General features: G+C 39.5%; 2 protein-coding genes and 1 pseudogene across 9 annotated transcripts in view; all 3 read left to right on the top strand.

Annotated features, from left to right (window-relative positions):
* Positions 1–10435, top strand: part of ZNF474 (zinc finger protein 474) — a 217692-nt gene extending 207257 nt beyond the window's left edge. Inside the window, exon 3 of the mRNA XM_082457876.1 lies at positions 1800–10435. Within this exon, the coding sequence (XP_082314002.1) occupies positions 1800–2026 (227 nt within the window). The 3' untranslated portion in view covers positions 2027–10435. The remainder of the gene's footprint in view (positions 1–1799) is intronic.
* SNCAIP (synuclein alpha interacting protein) overlaps positions 1–20545 on the top strand; it is a 146035-nt gene that overhangs the window by 45764 nt on the left and 79726 nt on the right. Inside the window, exon 2 of one of the 7 annotated variants that reach the window (XM_082457848.1) lies at positions 19441–19760. The exons of the other annotated variants lie outside the window; for them this stretch is intronic. The gene's annotated coding sequence lies outside the window, so the exon portion shown is untranslated. The remainder of the gene's footprint in view (positions 1–19440; positions 19761–20545) is intronic. 7 annotated transcript variants of the gene reach the window in all.
* On the top strand, positions 10574–18140 carry LOC309658843 (annotated as a pseudogene). Its single transcript has one exon. The product of its transcript is annotated as an uncharacterized misc_RNA (transcript).

The following is a 20545-nucleotide window of genomic DNA, read 5'->3' as shown; positions in this document are numbered from 1 at the left end:
ACACACACACACACACACACACTGGAATATTACTCAGCCATAAAAAAGAATGAAATAATGCCATTTGCAGCAACATGGATGGACCTAGAGGTTATCATACTAAGTGAAGTTAAGTCAGAGAAAGACAAATACCATATGATATCACTTATATGTGGAATCTAAAATATGATACAAATAAACTTATTTACAAACCAGAAACAGACTCATAGACATAGAAAACAAACTTATGGTTACCAGATGGGAACATGGGAGAGGGATAAATTAGGAGTTTGGGATTAACAGATACATACTACTATATATAGAATAGATAAAAAACAAGGTCCTACTGTATAACACAAGGAACTATATTGTAAAAAATGAGTTTTCTTAGGGCAGTGAGCCTGTCTTGCTTGTTCACTGCTGAATGCTCAATGGCTGTGTCTGACACATGATGCTCAATAAATGGGTGGCAGGAAGGAAGAAGAGAGGGAGGAAGGGAGGAAAGAAGAAGGAGGGAAGGAACAGCCTTATATCTTTCAGGAAGAGATATATTCATCACTTTAGTATTTGTCTCCAATCCTTCCATACCCCAAAATAGGCTTAAATTTCTGGCTTAAAAAATATGTTTTTTAATATATAAGGGGAGACTTGGGGGGAATCTTTAATCTTCATAATGGAATCCTTTTTAATTCCCCTCCATTTGCCGTCTTTCACCTCATCTGCTTAGAGTCTCACTTTGGGGACTCCAACCTTCAAATAAAGGCATTATCAGACTTCCAGGAGAAAAGCACATTTTTCCTGGTCTCTGTCTAACACGATAAACCATTTTCCTACCTTTATCTCTAGGATGTATGCACAATGTTTTTTTTTTTTCTCTAAGGCTACACTTTCCAAAAGTTAGAAATATGGAATGTGTGTACCTGCAGGTTATTTGTGTAACTTTTCTTCATTTACCCGGTGGAAACCACACTTTTTAGAAGTGTCTTGGCAATGTAAGAACTCACAGCACTCTACATCACACCGATTGGAGAGATGTTTCAGCATAAGGATTATAGCTGAGTGTTGATTAAAAGCAGCACTTTCCTTCTGGCTTGCTTCAGAGCTAAGACCCCTATAAGTTGTCGCTGTGAACTTTTGAACTCAGAGAAACTTCTAGATATATGTAATAAGAAGTAAGGTAATCCAGAGCTAAGAATTTGTGTCTTCCTTGTAACAAATCACATCTATTAAAACTAAGTCTGATTCTTGGCTTTTTAAGGTTTTCTTCTAACTTAAATTTTAAAAATTATCTGAAACCTTTAAATACACTCTCTAAAGGGTTTTTAAAAAACAGTTCTTAATATACAATTGTCTAGATAGGAAATCATTCCGTGTAGTTGATATGAAAATTATTTTCAAATAAGAATGGTTTTAAAAACAGTGATTTGTCACTTTTGTTTGGTTTTAAGCCAGAGAAATATATCATTTAAGCCCAGAATAATTTACTAAATTATGTTCTGAAGTCTAGATTCTAGGAACTCATTAGATTTGAACTATCAAAATAATGTCAGAACATTTAAATTTTGGAATAGCTTTCATGTTGAATGTTCTGTTACCATGAGTAACAACATGGGATGTTTAAATCTTGAACAAAACAAATACACTTTGCAGATTAGCTATAATAGCTATTAGTGGAAAGTCATACTAATTTTTATTGGAAAAAGTAGAGCATAATATGTCTTTAAAAGCCAAGGGCTCAGCAGCCCGTGAATCTGTAGTTTTAGAGATAAAGATCTAGGTTTCTAGCATGCGTTGCTATTATTTGTTTCTGTTATTTGTAGCCACAAATAATAATGCCTTCAGCTTCTCAAGGGGAGGATCTATACTGCAAGGATTCCTGTGTATGGAACATGCTACATCTTGGAAAACCTACTGGATTTTAAGGACCTTTTATGCAGTCAAGGTTGATTATTTGTACTTGTGGCCAGGCTGTTTCACGCAGAAGTGGGAAAACATTGTTCCAGGGAGCACCTGTAACCACTTTCCCACAGTTCTTTTTGGATTTTAACATTTTGATGTCAGAATTGCTTTTGGCTCCTTGAGACCTAAATATTTAGTAACATAGCCAGCTTTTCCCCTCAAAAGAGTATCCCACAACAAGCAAATACGCAAGAATGCCTGGAAGCGCTTCAGCTCTCTAAAGCAGCACCAGTTGAACAGAATTCCTGGAGCCGCTTTGGAACTCTGGATCTTCTGTCTTCCTGACAGGCTGGATGTACAGCCATCCCCAGCAACTACATCGCAGTTTCCTTCTTGTGAAGACTGGTAATGAATAGGGTTGTATTAGCGACTGAACTGGAAACTACTGGTTCCCACCAACTCCAGCATCCAGCCCCCTGTATACTGTCTCCTCAGGACATTAGGAATCTTATTCACTGTGGATTGCAATCCTTTCTCCACCAATGACCTGCTCTGTGAATTAATGACTGGTACTTATCCCGTGTCTCAGTTTTCCTGTCTCTAAAATGGGGATGGTTATAACAACTTTGCAGGGTGGTTGTAAGTTTTAGAAGTTAGGCATGTGATAGCTGCTCAAAGAGCAGTACTGTCTCTTTAGCTTCATGAAATTCATTAGCTGGAACTCTACTTGGAGAAGAGAAATTTTTTGGATAGCTTTCACTTAGCACTTAAGTTTTATTTTGTAATGTCTCCCAAGTATTCTCCATGAAAAAAAGTATGATTATGTGTACCAGAGGTCCTCATTATCTGAGAGTAATCAGGAGAGGAATAAAAGCCCACTTAAAAATTCAAGTCAGTAAACACTAGAACATGTTTTCATAGTAAACAGTAAAACACACAAACAAAATTCATGTCATTGGAATTTGTCTTGAAAAGTTAAATTGAAATTATGAAAATAAGTGCATCTATGCCTATATTTAATGAGATTTAGGTTAGATCTTTAGAATGAATTGGCCGTTAATTCTTTCAACAAAATTATACATTCATATTACACGACATCCTTTATTTTGTATTCGTCTTTGCAGTACATAATGATGGTCATTTTTGCAAAAAAATCCCAAATGTCCTTGTGCTTCATCAAGTTATCTAAAGCCTTGTCTTTTTCTTTTAATAGTCAAGTCATTCTCTTGTGAAACATCTGTTGCACCATCATCCTTGTTGATATATTTCTGAAACTACTAACTGCTCCAACTTTTTGCAGTGACCTGATGTGTATTTTAAGCAGTTAATCAACATCACTATTTCTGACTTCATGGATCCTGCATCTTTTGCAAGCTTTGCAATTTTGCTTCCAATCCACTTGCATTGTATTTGTGTTGCATTGAAGGAAGGTTTGAAACATCTCACAGTCATTGTGGGACTGATTTCCACAGATGTAGATTTAATGGATACAGAGAGATGCTACTTGTAAGCAGGGTGGGATGTTGGCGGCAGAGGGGCTAAAACAGCCAATTCATGAAAATTTTCATATTATGATGACTTTTCTATCCCTACGCAACCTTGAAACTGTGGGAAGTTGGATAACCAGGCCTCCCTGAATAGAATTATTTTCATCCCTTGATGAAGAGCTGTATCACTGACCTTAAGGTCCTCAGCATGATCTTTTCCAGCATGTTTGCTCATGCTGTCCCCTGGGTTTTCCACATCGGCTTTTCCATCAGTATCATTTGATCTTCTGCTTCCACATAATCAGTTTCTAATGACAGACCGGACACAGAAAAGGGGGGGGGAAGATCTTTCATGCTTCCTCAGACCTGTGTCAGCACAATCAACTTTTAACCATCCATAACACTGGCCAGTAATGATTTTGAAAGAGTGACCCTTGTAATTTTCTACTACTGGCCTATGGATGCAGTTTGGGAACAACTAAAAATGGAAGAAAACGTGTGAATGTTTTAAATTCCAGCTGCAGAATCCTGATTTCCTAATTGTCACTGACCTTGGTACATTGAGTAATTTTTGATTATCATTGGGGATATTGTAGTAGATTTGTAGTGAAAATAATAATAAAAGCAGTAACAACTAACATCTATTGAGCGCTATTGTAAGGACTTTGCCTACATGAACTCATTTAATCTACATAAAACCCTCAGGGTTACCTTATGATCCAGCAATCCCACTCCTGGGCATGTATCTGGAGAAAACTCTAATGTGAAAAGATACATGCACCCCAGTGTTCATAGCAGCACTGATTACAATAGCCAATACATGTAAGCAACCTAAATGTCCATGAATAGATGAATGGATAAAGAAGATGTGGTATATATTCATATATACAATGGAATATTTCTCAGCCATAAAAGGAATGAAATAATGCCATTTGCAGCAACATGGATGGACCTAGAGAATACCATACTAAGTGAAGTAAGTCAGGCACAGAAAGAAAAATATCATGTGATATCACTTATATGTGGAATATTAAAAAAAAAGATAGAAAGGAACTTATAAACCAGAAATAGACTCACAGATTTCGAGTTACTAAACAAATTTACGGTTACCAAAGCGGGAAAGGGGGAGGGATAAATTAGGAGTTTGGGATTAACATGTACACACTACTATATATAAAATAGATAAACAACAAGGACCTACTATACAGTGCAGGGAACTATATTCAAAATTTTGTAATAACCTATAATGGAAAAGAATCTGAAAAAGAATATATATATTCAGATATAGGTATATAGAACTGAATCACTTTGCTGTACACCTGAAATTAACATTCTAAATCAACTATACTTCAATAAAAAAAATTTTTAAACAACACTCAGAGGTCAAATGTTCCTATTTTACAGATGAAGATTCTGAGTCTCTATCACTTAAATGCCTGTGATCATTGGATAATAGAGATCTGTCAGGAGTGTGAGATGAATACAAATGTCGTTGCCCACTGAGGTACAAAGATCACCAGTATAAATCACCACCGGGGGTGTGTTGGAAATTCAGGAATCTGGGTGTTTTTTGAACCCAGGAATGGAGCAAATGGAAAGAATAATGGTGGAGAGCCAAGTTTGTCCTCTGCTAAGCTCAAAGATGTGCAGGAAAACTACAGTATTGACTTGAAGAGAACTATAGTGGATTAGAACAGAGAAATTGTAAGGCTTATCAGTAGAAATGGAATGTTTGAAGTCAGAGCACTCATAGGAATGTGTACTGGTTAGCAAACGCAGGATCAGATTAAATGGAGGAGGAGGAAACTGGAGAATGTCTACATTTCACTAGATAACAAGAGTGGAACAAGCCAAGAACTCAACTGGAGTTTGACAAATGAAACAGAGGGCAAACTGAGGCTGAACTGAGCATGAACCACTCAGAGGCCTTGGCAATGCCCATCCCGCCCAATAATGATATAATGATAACAAACACATGCAAATGAATTGAATAATGTAGCAACATGTGCTCCAGCTAGCTTCCCCTTGGAGGATGGAGTTTGAAAAGTTTGATAAGGTTTTGAGTCACAGACGAAACATATGGTCAAGAGGGAAAGAATCTATGTATAAAACATTGAGTTTCCAGGTACCGTGGCTTCTGTTGTCTCACTGACTTTGTTGCTCTTAATGCCGAGAGTTCAAGGAGCTGAACTCTTGTTCTACAAGTTGGCGTTGCTTCCCAGGAGGGTCTTGGTCTGAAGTGACAGAGTTCCTTCTCTGGGAAGCCCTGTGTAAGGTGGCTGAGATTGACCAGGGCCCTGATGGTTGAGATTTGCTCCCTTTGCCATACCTCACCTGAAACAGTTAGGTCCAGGAAAAGAGGAAATGAATGTAGAACTAGAAGTAAACCTGAGTGTTTAAACTGTGGGCCCAACATGACTTAAATACAAAGGGAAAAAGGAAGAAAGAAAACATAATCCCTATTTGCCCTAGCACCTAGAACAGTGCTAGAAACTGGTGAGGACTTCTAAAGCATCTCTTGGTTGATTTTAAATGGTTCAAAGCTGAAAAATATCTTAAAACAAGCCACCACATATTATTCCTCTGAAAAAATAAGCGTCCGTGTTCAGCTGCTTATTGTTCAGTTATTTGATGTAGTTGTGAGACTCATTTTTTTCATTGACGTATTGTTGATTTACAATGTTGTGTTGGTTTCTGGTGTACGGACTTTTGGTGCATAGTCTTAAAATGTTGTATTTAAGACAGATGTATCATTTGTACCACCATGACCTTTGCCTGCTTGTAGAAAAAGTGTGGCACCCTGTGTTTATGCATGTCTCACTAGTGAAGTCACTTGGACTGGGTGCTTCGGTATGAATGCGTGGGCAGTGGCCCACCCGAGGTCAAGTTGCCTTCATGTCAAAAAAAATAAGTATTTTTTCACTAACTTCATTTCATTTATTTTTAGTACTATTATTTACTTATATTTTTTATTTTTTAACAAATTTGAAAAGTGTCGCAGGCAGAACAACTGAGGAGACCTGTGTCCTCTTCTCAACTCTGCAGTTGGAAAACTATGCAGCCTTAAGCAAGTCACTTGTCCCTCCTAGATTTAATTTCCTTAATTTGCACACTGATAGGATCGTGCTAGATAATCAGTATTTTTTAAGGACTTTATTTTATTAGGAAGTTTTAGGTTCACAGCAAAATTGAGAGGAAGTACAGAGATTTCCGGTAGACCTCCTGTCCCCATATGGGCACAGCCTCCCCCATTATCAAGATCCCCCGGCAGAGTGGTACATTTGTTACAGCTGATGAGTCTACATTTGCACATCATTTTCACTCAAAGCCTATAGTTTACTTTAGGGTTCACTCTTGGTGTTGTATAGTTTATGGTTTTGGACAAATGTATAATGACACATATCCAACATTATAGTATTGTACAGAGTATTTTCACTGCCCTATAAATCATCTGTGTTATGCCTATTCATCCCTCTCCCTCCTCCTCCAAACCCCTGGCAACCACTGATCCCATTTTACTCTTTCTCTAGTTTTGCCTTTCCCAGAATGTCACGTAGTTGGAATCACTACAGTATGTAGCCTTTTCAGATTGACTTCTTTCATTTAGTAATATGACTTTAAGGTTCTCATATCTTTTGATGGTTTTATAGCTCATTTCTTTTTAGCGCTGAATTATACTCCATTATCTGGATGCACTCCAGCTTATTTATCCATTCACCTACTGAAGGTCATCTTCATTGCGTCCAAGTTTGGGCAGTTATGAATAAAGCTGCTGTAAACATGTGTGTGCAGATTTTCATGTGGGCGTAAGTTTTCAGCTCCTTTTGGTAAATACCAAGGAGCACAATTTCTGGATTGCATGCTAAGTGTATGTTTACTTCTGTAAGAAACTGCCAAACTGTCTTCCAATATGGCTGTACCATTTTACATTCCCAGTGGCAGTGAATGAAAGTTCCTTCTGTTCCACATTTTTGTCAGCATTTGGTGTTGTCAGTGTTCTGGATTTTGGTCATTCTAATAGATGTGTGGTGGTATCTTATCATTTTAATATCAGTTTCTATCAGTTTCTCTGATAACATATGATATGGCGCATCTTTTCATATGCTTATTTGCCATTTGTATTTCTTATTTGGTGAGGTGTCTGTTAAGATCTTTGGTTCATTTTTTTAATCGGTTGCTCACTTTTTTATTGTTGAGTTTTAAGAGTTCTTTGTATATTTTGGATGACAGTCTTCTATCATATGTGTCTTTCACAACTATTTTCTCACAGTCTGTGGCTTGTCTTCTCATTCTTTTGACATTGTCTTTCACAGAGGAGAAATTTTTGATTTTAATGAAGTCCAGTTTATCAATTATTTCTTTCACCATTGTGCCTTTGGTGTTAGCTAAAAGGTCATCACCATACTCAAGGTCATCTAGGTTTCCCCTATGCTATCATCTAGGGGTTTTATAGTTTTGCATTTTACATTTAGATCTATGATCAATTTTGCATTAATTTTTATGAAGGGTGTACGGTCTATATCAAGATTGCTTTTTTTTGCATGTGGCTGTTCCGGCACCATCTGTTGAAAAGACTGTGTTTGCTCCATTGTATTGCCTTTGCTCCTTTGTCAAATATCAGATGAGTATATTTAGATGAGCCTGCTTCTGGGCTCCCTATTCTGTTCCATTGATCTGTTTATTTTTTCACCAATACTCCTCTGTCTTATTACTATAGCTTTATAGTACGTATTAGGTAGTCCTCCAACTTTGCTGTTCTTTTCAATATTGTATTGGCTATTCTGGGTCTTTTGCCTTTCCATATAAATTTTAGAATCAGTTTGTTAGTATCCATGAAATAACTTGTTGGGACTTTGGGACCGCATTGAATCTATAGATCAAGTTGGGAAGAACTGCTATCTTGGCAATATTGAGTCTTCCTAGCCATGAAAATGAAATTGCTCTCCATTTATCTAGTTCTTCCTCAATTTAATTCATCAGAGTTTTGTAATTTTCCTCACATAGATATTGTACATATTTTGTTAGGTTTATATCTAAGCATTTCATTTTTTGGAGTATTAATGTAAATCATGTACTTTTAGTATCAAACTCCACTTGTTAATTGCTGGTATATAGGAAAGCAATTGATTTTTGTATATTAACGTTGTATCCTGGCAACCTTGCTGTAATCACTTACTAGTTCCAGGAGATTTTTGTCAATTTTTCAGATTTTCTAAATAGACAATCATGTCCTCTACAAACAAAGAGAGTTTTATTTCTTCTTTCTCAATTTGTGTAACCTTTTATTTCCTTTTGTCTAATTGCATTATCTAGGACTTCCGGTACAATGTTGAAAATGAGCAGTGAGAGGGGACATCCTTTCTTTGTTCTTGATCTTAGTGGGAAGGCTTTGAGTTTCTCACCCTTAATTATGGTACTAGCTATAAGGTTTTGTAAATATTCTCTATTTAGTTGAGGAAGTTCCCTTCTATTCAATAATTTTTTAAATAGTAGCCTTCAATGGCTCTCTCTAGTGAAAGGAAACACAGAGGAGAATAGTAGTAAAAATAGGTGCATATAAGACATTCGGGTAAGGCTAGAGTTTGAACATGAAATCAGTTTGAACATAAAATCAATCTCAGAAGAACCTGTCATTTGTATTGGTGGTGGGGATTTTTCCCCTTGGGTTCCTGCCTGCTTTGTTGCCCTCCCTGACCCTTGGTCAGTCTTGTTTGGAGTGTTCATGTTGTCAGATGTCCGTCTTTTTCTTACTTTCCCCAATTCCCTGTCTGAACTCTTTGGAACTATGAACCCTAAATTTTTTGGAGTTATGACTTTGACTTTATGATACATGTCATTCCCCCAAATGCAGTATGTCCTATATTTATTTTAAAATATAAAAGTATGATTTGTTCTGTGGTAAGACTTTTCTACAGTACTGGTGTGGAAAATTTTGGATACCTTTTGTGGCTAAGCTGAAGTTAACTTCTTATAAAAAATGTTTGTTTGGTTCTCTTGCTTCATTCAGTGAGCTTTTTCATTCATTCAGCAAATTTTTGAGTGCCTTCCATATGCCAAACTCTGCTGAGCACTGTGGATTATGGTGAACAACACAAAGGATCTTATCATGGGAGAGGCAGATGTGTGAGCAGATAATAATATTAAGTTATGCTGTATACACTGAATGTAATTTGCTCAGGAACTTTGCAGAGAAGGAAGGGGCGGGAAATAATCTAAACTCGAAGTCAGGTGTAGGTTTGAATGCTTCCTTAGGAGTTACTTCCTAAGTAACCCCTCAGTTGAGTCTTTAAAGAATAAGCTTAAAGAGTAAACAAAGTGAACTAGTCAGGGATAAGTCAGAATAAACAGAAACCACTGTAGGTACTTCAAACAGAGGGAAATTAAAATAGGGCACTAGTTACTCTGGTGCTGGAAGAGTTGAGACACCAGAGTAAGCACGATAAGGCAATCCTGAGATTAGCAAAAGCAGGAATGCCACTACCACCCCAAGGGCTGAGAGGATAAAGGAAAGAGGTCCATTACCACCCACAAATTAGGGCCTTCTAGCACAATTGAGAATAATAAGAATGCTGCTAGTGGTGCTGCCTTGTGGGAGCTGATGATATGCAGGAGACACCGCCTGTAGCAGAGCAAGGGTGTGTGTGTGTGAGAAAGAGAAAGGGGGAGAGAGAGAGAGTGCTGCCCTCTAATCTTCTGCCCGAATCTGCCCTTAGCAGGACCTACCAGGAAGCCAGTCAGCTGGCAACGGTGCTTAGGAAGTCCAGTTACCTGAGAGAGTGGATCTAAAGTAAATAGGCAAGTGATTGCACCACTGATTGGTAAATGAATAGCCAAAGGTAGGGGTTTGGAGGGTTTGGGATGGTGGTCATGAGAGGAAAAGGGTGTACACAGAGACACCAGCCTAAGCTGAAACCCGGGACAAGCAACAGCATGGAGTGTGCACAGGATGCCAGTGTCATGTCAGTTTCCGGTGTGAGTCAGACATCGGGAGGAGCTGAACAGTAGGCAGGCACCACCCGTGAGGGCCTTCATGTGCCTGGTGGAGGAACTGGCTCTCTGCCCTGTGGGCTGTGGGAAGACACCAAAGCGTTTTCAGTAGGAAAGTGTCAAGGCCATTTTTGTATTACAAGTTGTATAGACTCAGAGAATGATTTTGAAGAAGCCAAAATGTACCAGTTTCCCTGCCTTTAGTTTTGTCCTCAAATTCATTCAAGCAAGAAACAATGGGAAGCTGTAAGTTAAAAAATGGTAAGAAGGATGGAAAGGATAAAATTTTAATTGATGCGATGTTTGAATGTGCAGGCGAGGGAGAGGGGATGAGGGCGAGGGAAGGCTCAGGAATAATACCCAAGTCTCTAACCTCAGCTGAATGGAGGACGATGGTGTTGCCATGTAAGGTCAAGTTCGAGTTGGGGAGCCTCCGGGCATCCAGGTAGTGATATCAAGGAGCAGGTGGATACCTGTACATATGGGGGTCAGTGGTTGAGTGGGAAGAGCAGTGGACCAAGACCTTTGACCTATAGGGAGGAAAAAATTAGACTTTTAAAGGAAAAAGAGAAAGAATGTCAGACAGGTCCAGGTGTTACTGGATTTAGTGGTAGGAGCTGATCTTGTTCTAAATAATTTTCAAAGGATAAAGAAGTAGAAAATTATGGTGGGTTAAGAAGTAAAAAGAGACATGAAAGTGGCAACAGTGAATGTATGTAGATGTCCCTCTTGAGATGTTTGGGTAGAAGGAGAGAAAAGATGGGATGGAATCCAAAACTGGGATGGGTTTTATTTGTAGGGCTGGTGGGACTTGAGGATGTGTGTGGTCAGCTGCAGGAAGCCAGAGATGGGTTTAATCTTTAGAGGATAGAGTAGAGATGGAGACCAAGGGGCTCAGGGCTGGAGTCACGCCTGGAGAAGGCGGGGGGAATTTTCCACAACTTCCTGCCAAGGAACTGAGCTTATGCTGCAAAGACAGTGCGTTTAGAATTCCAGCCTTTGGCAAAGAGCCACGTAGCACCTTCCAGTTACAAGCAGAAAACACCTCTATGACTGTCTTAGGATTTTAGGAACTAGTCACAGAAAACTAGCAGTTATATAACACTTTGCAGCCTTCCGACTGGGTTCACGATTTCATTTGACCCGTGATCACCTTGTTACACGCACCTTACATACACCTCACTGTGAGTGTATAAACATAAACATACATGCATACAAACATATATTTGTGTACATATGTGTGTGCTGGTTTATACACACACACACGTACACACATGGCTATATATATTTCATTGTCTCTGGGAAACCCCTTATTAGGAATCTGAGGCTCAGAGCAGATATGACCTAACAAACCTTTCACAATCCATACATGATTTAACCCAGGTCTTCTGGCTTCAGGTTCCTAGGGACAGACTTTGTCATTCTCATAGATTGGCCTAGAGAGTGTCATGTATAGGTACTGCCCTCTACTTTACTTCCTGGTTCCCCGGCCTTCCAGCCTCAGACATCCGGGGGCCACTCTTCTTCTTCCAGCGGCAGGTCTTCCCCTTCTGCCCTCCTGTATTCTAATGGAGAGGCTTCCCCAAATTCTGCCCACAAAGCTACCCCATCCTGGGCCCTTCCTTTCCACATACAGCAAGGAAAGACACCACCAGGGCCCTCATACTTGCAGACTTTTTCTTCACGGCCTCGTTCTCAGATTCTCTCGGCTTTCTCTGCTACCACATTTTTTCCAGTTTTGAATCCAGTATTTCTCCCCATTCTTGCTCAAGGCCCTGCCAACCCACTGCTCTTCGGAGCCACATAACCCTGGTGGGCCTCCTGATTCAGTCACGTACGACTGGAACCAGTGGGCAAGTTACTCAGCTTTATTGAAGCTAATAATTCCTCATAGCTTACTGTGAGGATTTCAGGAGAGAACGTATGTGAAGGGTCCAGCTCGGTGCCAGGCTTAATCAATCTTAGCTCCCTTTCCCCACCAGAGTGGCCTGGAGCTCTTATCCACATTTCCCAGCACTCAGCACACTAATATAATTAGCAACATTAGTATATCTAAAAGGCAATTACCGTTTAATTGCTCTGGCCCCAGCCAGCCTGAAGTTCCTCTCTATTCACTTCTAATTTGGAGCCAGGGGGTTTTCAGTGCTACCCAGGCCAGTCACAAAATCACTGCCTTAAGAGAGAATTGAAAAAAACCTTCAGGCAGCCATTGATTACAATAGAAAAGATTTGGTGATTCCCTCCGTTTTGTTGTACATAAAAATGCAAATATCAGTTTGTTCCTGGCCGGTGAACAAATCGGACAATTTCAAGCAGCATCTTTCTGTGACTTAGTGAATTATCCTGCTTGGTTAGAGCAGCGCTGCTCTCCAGAAGGCGTGCCCTCCCCGATACGCGCTATACTGATCATTAAAATAAACGAGTGCCCTCGTGTAGATTCAGACTTAGAATCAAGTTTCAAGCATCTCTTCTTAAAAGACATTTATTTATATTACATACTCAATTTAAAGGAGTAAATGCCCTTCCCTCAGCCTGCAAGATTTGTTTATCTTAGCGCTACTGTGAGAACTTAACGCCCAAAGGAAAGCAGTGTGTTTTATTTCTTCTCCTCCGACCCAACGTTGCATAAAGTAACAGCAGCCTCTAATCAAGAGGAACCCGAAGTACTTTGAGATTTCGAATCCAAATCTTTACTATTAGAACTGCACACGTGCATTTGAGGGAAACTAGATTGCCTTAAGCCACACGGAAAGCATTTACATCTGTACCACTTTACTTGTGATTGCGAGTTAAAGTAAATTCTAAATAACTTTAGCTGTTTGCGATTTGGAAAACAGCCTGGGCCATATAAATTCTCCCTTAGTTCTTTTTCTGTTAAATCTTATGCCAAAGTAAATGGGAGCCGTAGAGAACCTTTGAACGCCTCAGTTCTCAAATGACCCCAGTGAAGCTGGATTGGCAGAACCAAAGTTGAGTTTCCAAAGGAAGAATTTTTTCCTTTCCTTCTCGAAGTGTACACGTGACAGTTACCTTCCTTGGGGGAGGATGCAGTCCTTGGAGGAGGAGGAGGACGCAGGAGGGCTTCCTGGGTCCCCCTGCCCTGGGCCGTGTTTGTGCCTCTCAGAAATGAGCTTTCTGCCGCCGTCGGGAGCTCAGCACTGCCCTTCTTGGGGAGGCTTGGAGTCGGCCTCCAGGTTTCTTAGCACCTCTGCTTCACCAGTCAGGCAGCTTCACTTTTCCCCTTCCCTTTCCCTTTCAAAAAGACCTGTGGAAAGCAAGAGGTCTGGAGTTCACCGCCACCTCTTCCTGCTTCCTGCTTAGGGCAAGTGGCTTAGCTTCTCCAAGCTTCAGTTTCCTTTCCTGCGAGCTGGAGATTAAAAATAGTTCTGCCCACATGGACCCCTCTCTTCTCTGAGTGTTTTATTCTTGTGCTCGTGACCACACAGTTTATTACATTACATTGTATTCTTCCTGATTTATTGATTGTTAGTAAATAATTTATTTAAATATATCTTATAAGAAATGATATGTACGTGTATGTATACATACATGTTACATAATATAATACATATAACATGTATTATGCATCACTGTGTTCTTACAACTAGACCACATGCCTCTTGAAAGCAGGGACAGTGGCTTCCACTCCTGTGCATTATCCTTGGAGTCCAGCGCTGTGCTGAGCACCAGATAGGTTCTCAGTAGACAACCAGTTGAGGCAGTCTTACGAAGGTTCCTCTTTAGCCATACTGTGCCTTAGTTAACAAAAGTACTATCCATCAGTCAAGCCAACATTCAGAAAAATTAATTTTACTCCCCTTATATTTTAATGTGTGCTATTTTTCTAGTATATAAATAACCCTGAAGGGAAACAATGACATTTATGTTTCACACTTTTGCTCTAATGCAAAGGAACATATGACATGTTTGCTAATCCTTTGAAAAACAAACGTTTATGTAAGCCTTTAGAGAGGGAAGTTTAAAAAACGGTTTTTACCCTTAGCCGTCAGCTCTAAGTCAGTAGTATTTGCCACAAATTGTTACTGTTAGGGCGTGTTTAAGAGATAGCATCACATCATTTCTTAATTCATTACCCCAAATTAAATCTCACATTAAGGCGGGCTGTATGTTGTCTGTTATTTAGGGTTGTGTTTCACTGATCTACAAACTCACTCCAGGCATTGTGCCTCTGCTTAAACATAGTCAGGAATGGGGGTCTCACTACTGCTGGGAACAGCCCTTTTCTGTTTCAAGTAAGGCATCTTGAACTGGTGTACAGAATGTTTAAAGATCTTTCTGAGATGCAGAAGTGTAAATACCCATAATGGGTATTATTATTATTGAAGGAGAATGGAGAAGACTAATTGCTATCCAAAAATCTGCATGACTTGTGTATTATAAGCCCGAGAAAACTCTTCTCAAGAGGAGCGTATTATAGGCTCTATAGCCTATACAATTGGGTGTACCAATTGTAAATGATTAGGGAAAGATCGAGAACAGTCAACAGAAAATCCACAATCTCCGCAGCGTGAAGAGGCAGTAGTTTCAGAATCACTCATACCTGGCTTTGATTCCTGTCTCCATTACTTAGCAGCTTTGAGCAATTTACTTTTGTCTCTGGTCTTATTTTCTCATCAGTGACATAAAAATGATATTAAGGATTAAATGAGGTTACATTTATTAAAGCAAAACACCAACACAATGTCTGGTTCAAACTGGTGTTAAACGGTAACCAGTATGAGCATTATTATTGTGTTGTTACTATATTATTATTACTGTTATTAGTATAAACTCAAGGGTGCCTGTTTGACTGACTGCAGTTGACACTGAGGTTATGGATGTTTCTTAGGGAAGAAAAATGTGGTGGGGGGACTCTGAGTTGGCTACCTGTCTTAAGAGGCAACTGGGGTTAAGGGGTTTAATAGGAAGTGTCAGCCCCCAAACTCCACCTCCCCTCAGTGGAATTGCAAGGTCCAGCTATCCTACTTGTTAACACTGCTATAAACCTCTTACACATACCCTTATTAAAAGGGTTGGTGGGTACCTAATACTGATCTCATCCTTATGTAGGTAAAATACCAGCTAATTTCTTATCACTCTAATCTGTACTTTTTGGTCAGGCCAGTATTGTCCAATTAGAACAACTCTTCCCCCACCAAAAGCCCTGAGGTGCAGCGTTTGCTAATTTCCATGGTGTAAATACTCTCAGCATACCCAATTTGAAGCTTCCAACGTGCAGTCACTGAGCACAGAGTTGGGAAGAGATGTGCCCAGTTGCTCAAGTCAGGGCAAGCTGGCTCCAGAACACCACTGGGTCAGAGTGAAGCCTGTGTTGTGAGAGTACAGGATACGATGATTGACAGAGAAACTTACAAGCAAATAGAGTAGAGGGAAAAGTGTTTGTCTTCAGTATGGGCAAACAGAATTCATCCAGAAAGCGATTACTTGAGCAGCGTGTTTCAATGACGTTTTTCTGTCCTTACTCTGTACTCTGCAGTCATACTTAGGACAGAAATCTTTTCCTAGCCTCTTGTGCTCACTTGGCGGTTGGGTGGGGTCTCCCTAATGACTTCCAAATTATCAGACTGTTTCTTTAACCAGTAGTTTAAAGATTTGATCTTGGACGTAATGCCCATGTTTATAAAAATGTCTTCCTTCCTCCCTTCCCTTTTCCCTCCCTTGCTTCCTTCCTTCCTTCTTTCCTTCCTCCCTCTCTCCCTCCCTGTCTTCTTTATTCCCTTCCCTGTGGCAGCACAGTATTTTCTATCATCTCTTCTGTAATCCTAACAACCCCAAGAGGTCATCAGAACAGGTCATAGTATATCTGCTTTGCAAAAATGGTAGAGGAATTAGAAAACTGCTATACTTCATAAATCTCTATCATGTTATTAATGTCAAAATATATAATTTTGACATTAAATAATGTCATATATAATAAAATATTTTATAATAACAATATATGTAATTTTGTTATTTGGACATCTTCATTGTTATTCAGACACCCTCACTTCTTTAATATTTTTTTTGAGTGGAGAGGGTCATTTCAGCCTCTGGCTACCTTTCTTTTGCTGTCACAAAAATTGAATTTTGTTCTCTCCCTCATTACAGTGCTATAAATACATTTCTGAGAACTTTTAATGAAGTGATGATACCTAGCACTTTCTCGTTATAGTTACATCCCCAGAGATGATAAAACAGAATCCTCTTGAGAAGCTGTTTTGTTTCCAGCAGCTCAGAGCCTGAGCAAGCAGAATTCTGTTACAGACCATCTCCGAACTCTTAGGGTGAGGGTTGTGTCAACGTAGTGAATTAGAAAAACCCAGGTCTTCTCACTAAAGACTTCTTAAAAGTTTTTCAAGTGCCTAGTGACTCAAACTGAAGAAGAAGACGTCTGAGCTCACTGATTTGCCGTTTACCATGAAGCCCTCGGCAGATGTGCTTGAGATCATTGCTTGCACTCTTCTAATCCTTGTGAGCTTTGTTGGAAATGTGTGTTTATTTTATTCTACAAGGAAATGTATGACTGGGCGTTTAGAGACATCCTTTCTTCTGATTTTCAGTCTTATATTTGTCCACCTCATTAAAAACTTGGTGGTGAATGTCATAAAAATAGTTTATTCTTCTGGTTTCATGTCGGATTCAGCTGGCTGCAAAGTTCTACACTTCATGGCAGCCCTGACGACTTCCTGGCCATAGATGTTACACTTTGCATTGCTCTACCACCAGAAGCTTTACCAGACTGTCCAGCACTTGAGTGAGCCTCCAAACCCGGACCATCAGAAGCATTCCTTGAAGGTGGTTTCTGCACTTTGGATGGCTGGCGTGGCAGTGTACCTCCCAGTTTTACCTTATACTAGAAAATCAGAATACCTGAATGCAGGAAATGATACAGACCCCTTGTCTCCTAACAGGATTCCTAACGTGGATTGCCTAACTGACTTTGGAAACAAGCAAGTAGAGTTTTACTATGGGAAAGTATTTCTGGTTCTAATTGATAGTCTTCCTTTAGCCATCTTAGTCTTTGTCTGTTTCTGGATGTCTTTTCTGCTTTCGGAAAGAAAGAAGATGACATATGGTGACATCTGGATTGGAGATGGTGATTCAGCAATTGAAATCCTAAGAGGGGCCAAGTTTAGTATTTTATTAATGTGGCTGATCACTCCACTTTGGATTTCTCACTTTGTCTTAGTCTATTTCTTGAAAGACTTGGCAGCCTGTGCCCTTTTTCCAGCTGTTCTCACAGCCCTCTCTTCAGGCTTCTCTGCTCTCAGTCCTTTCCTGCTTATGCTGGTGAATTACAAAATGAAGTTGATGTCCTTCTGTGATGCCAAAGAGGAAAAACCCACACCACAGCCTGCAAATGTTATTCTCTCTCCATATGCTTACTGGCAAAAAACTCTGTTTTAATCTTTGGGAAACAGACCCTATCAATGGAAGGTTCAGCTGATGTCCCCATAGGCCTCATCAGTAGATATTGTAGTTTCTGAAAGAGGGACTAGAAGATTGACACCTCCTCAGAAAAAAACTTCTGAGGGAAACTGTGCAAGAAGAAGACATATGAACACAAGGTTATTGTAAGTGGAAGAAAGAACAGTCATCTCAACGTTTGTTTTTCTAGACAATACCACAATTTTTAGTGTAGAAATTCTTGACTGACTCAACAGTGATCACAATCTGGAAGTGAACTCAACAAACAATTGATTAAGTATTTACTCTGAGTAAGATACTGTGTTAAAAAATAGCATATTGTGGAAACTGTGGATCGTACGTCCCAGCTGAATTCCTAAAGGTACTTAACAGTAACCTTGTGTTTTCATCTTATGTTTTTCTTGAAATGCTTTGACACATATTGGAAATGTATTAGTTAAGTATGCAATGTACAGTTTTTGCACTGTCAATTGTGGTACCTCATCTAAGCCAGAAATAGATTTTGATCATTTTCCTTCCTCTGAGTATCTTTAGTAAATTCGGGCTAGATAAAAGAATTGGATGAAAGAATTAGTGCTTGCCAAATCATACCTGTGTGTATGTACAGATGTGCAAATATTTGGTTACTACAGACATTTAGCCTACTCTTCTTACTTAATCACCTAAATATCAAGCTATACTCCTCTTCAGAAAAAAAGGGATATTTATTTTACAAAGAGTTTATTTCCTGTTTTGGTTATTAAATTGGTACATTTTAATTGGAAGAATTGATAAAATATCCATAATAATCTGTCTTCTGAATTTGGTTTTAATAAAAATGAGCACATTATAATTATAATTTAAAACACATAACCAGGATTTTATTTTTTACAGTTATCCAGTGTAGCCATTTGAACTGCTTCAGATTCAATGATTAATAATTTTAAATATCTTATGTTGCATACATGTTGTATAAGCATTGAATTTTTAAGCTAATTCTTATTCAATTCTTGTATTTTTTCCTTTTCCTTTTATCAGTAGACATAGGATTTACTATATTGTAGTTCTAGTGAATGGATATTCCTAAATAGAGACTCTTGCTCTGAAAAGGCTGCATCTAGAATTATAAACCTGGATCTCATTAACAGGAGAAACTTAGAACATCTTTGTTGCCATGAAGTGCTACCGAGAAGGGAATTTTTAAAGTAACCAAGGCCCAAATTTTGTAGGGTTTGGTAGGCCAATGTCTGTCCCTTGTATAGCACTGGGAATTAAAATACACACACACACACACACACACACACACAGAGACTTAAGACCTTCTGAGGTTTCTGGGTGGTCTTCATGGGAAATGGTTACTTGAGTCCTCTGAGGAAGTTTAATCAGAAGGGCACTAGGCATGGATCCTGTCTAATGAAGTTAACATCTGTGGAGATGGAGGATGTGGGGAAGGGGTAACCATCTTTTAATTAAGTGCAGATGTAGCCAGGGCTGGGATCAGCCATTGATCTTAGGTAGTAGTTCTCAAATGGGGTTCTGGGACCAGCAGAATCAACATCATCTGGGAACTTGTTAGACATGTAAACTCTCAGGCCCCAACCCAGACCTACTGAACCAGGAACTCTCGGGGCTGGACCCAGCAATTTTGTTTTAATAAGCCTTCTGGTTGATTCTTTTGCAGGCTGAACTTTGAGAACCACTGGTCTAGGGTTACCCAGAAGTTTAATGCTCACAAACGATGAGAGGTATGAGAATGAAGCCAAGATCACCGACTCCTGATGTAGTCTTTAATGCTCCCGTGCACAGTGCTGTTTTGTCTACTTCTCTCTAAAAGGAGAATCAGGATTCTCATCTGTGCTGCATACATTCTCAATAATAATTGCCAAACACATCCACTGTAGAAATCAAGCAATCTTTGCAAAATCAAGAGTAAAGCATGACCACTTCAGGTGCGCCGAAAATCTGGAACTTGGATTTGGAGAGTTTCCGGTACATAACTGGGTAAGGGGATCCAGTTCCATAGTTCCTTTCCAGAAGCCAGTGCAGGACATGGTTGGCATACGCCCAGGCTCAACTTCCCAGTGCTAAAAATGTTTCCTTTTCCTTCCCAGATATTTTCTTTTTGTTTGGGCCTCATTAGGTCATAGTTTTGTCCTTGTGGAACTGATAAGTTTTCATCTACAACAGAGAGTAAATTGTATTCTCACTGAATGAACAACATTCCAGTTCGCTTTTTTAAATTATTTTCATTTTAACTCTCTGGCTCTCTCTCTCTCTCTCTTTCCTCTCCCTTAACCTCCATATTTCATTCACATTCCTGGTGGGATCAGGATGGCAGATGAAATAGGATAGAGGAAGTTCAACAAAGGTTGTCATGGTAGCACCTTGGAGAGGGTTCAGAGTTGGTCAGGACGGTCGTGAGGTCCTGGATGAGGACCGCACAGAATCTCTGACTTAGAAGGTCATCTGTTCCTCCTTTCCAATGCAGGATTCTCATCTTTCTCCCTCAGAATATCTCTCCAAACCTCTAAAGGAACAGTTTCTTGCTGGGGTGGTTGTGATCTTATCAAGGAGCCCATTCCATTTATGCCATTATTAAGAAGTATTTGCTGAGACTGGCACCCCTGAAACTTCCTCCAAAAAGTTTCCTACCCTTGAAGGCAAATCCTCCTTTTACCCGATGGCTTTTTAGACTCTTAGAGAGAGAGCAGTGCTTTTCTCCAAGTTAGATATTTCCTTAGCTATGTCACATGAGGCAGAGTTTGCCAGCCACTGGCTGTCTTGAC

This window comes from Balaenoptera physalus, assembly GCF_965194825.1.
Source record: "Balaenoptera physalus genome assembly, chromosome: 3".
NCBI lineage: Eukaryota > Metazoa > Chordata > Mammalia > Artiodactyla > Balaenopteridae > Balaenoptera > Balaenoptera physalus.
This window is presented reverse-complemented; position numbering and strand designations above follow the sequence as displayed.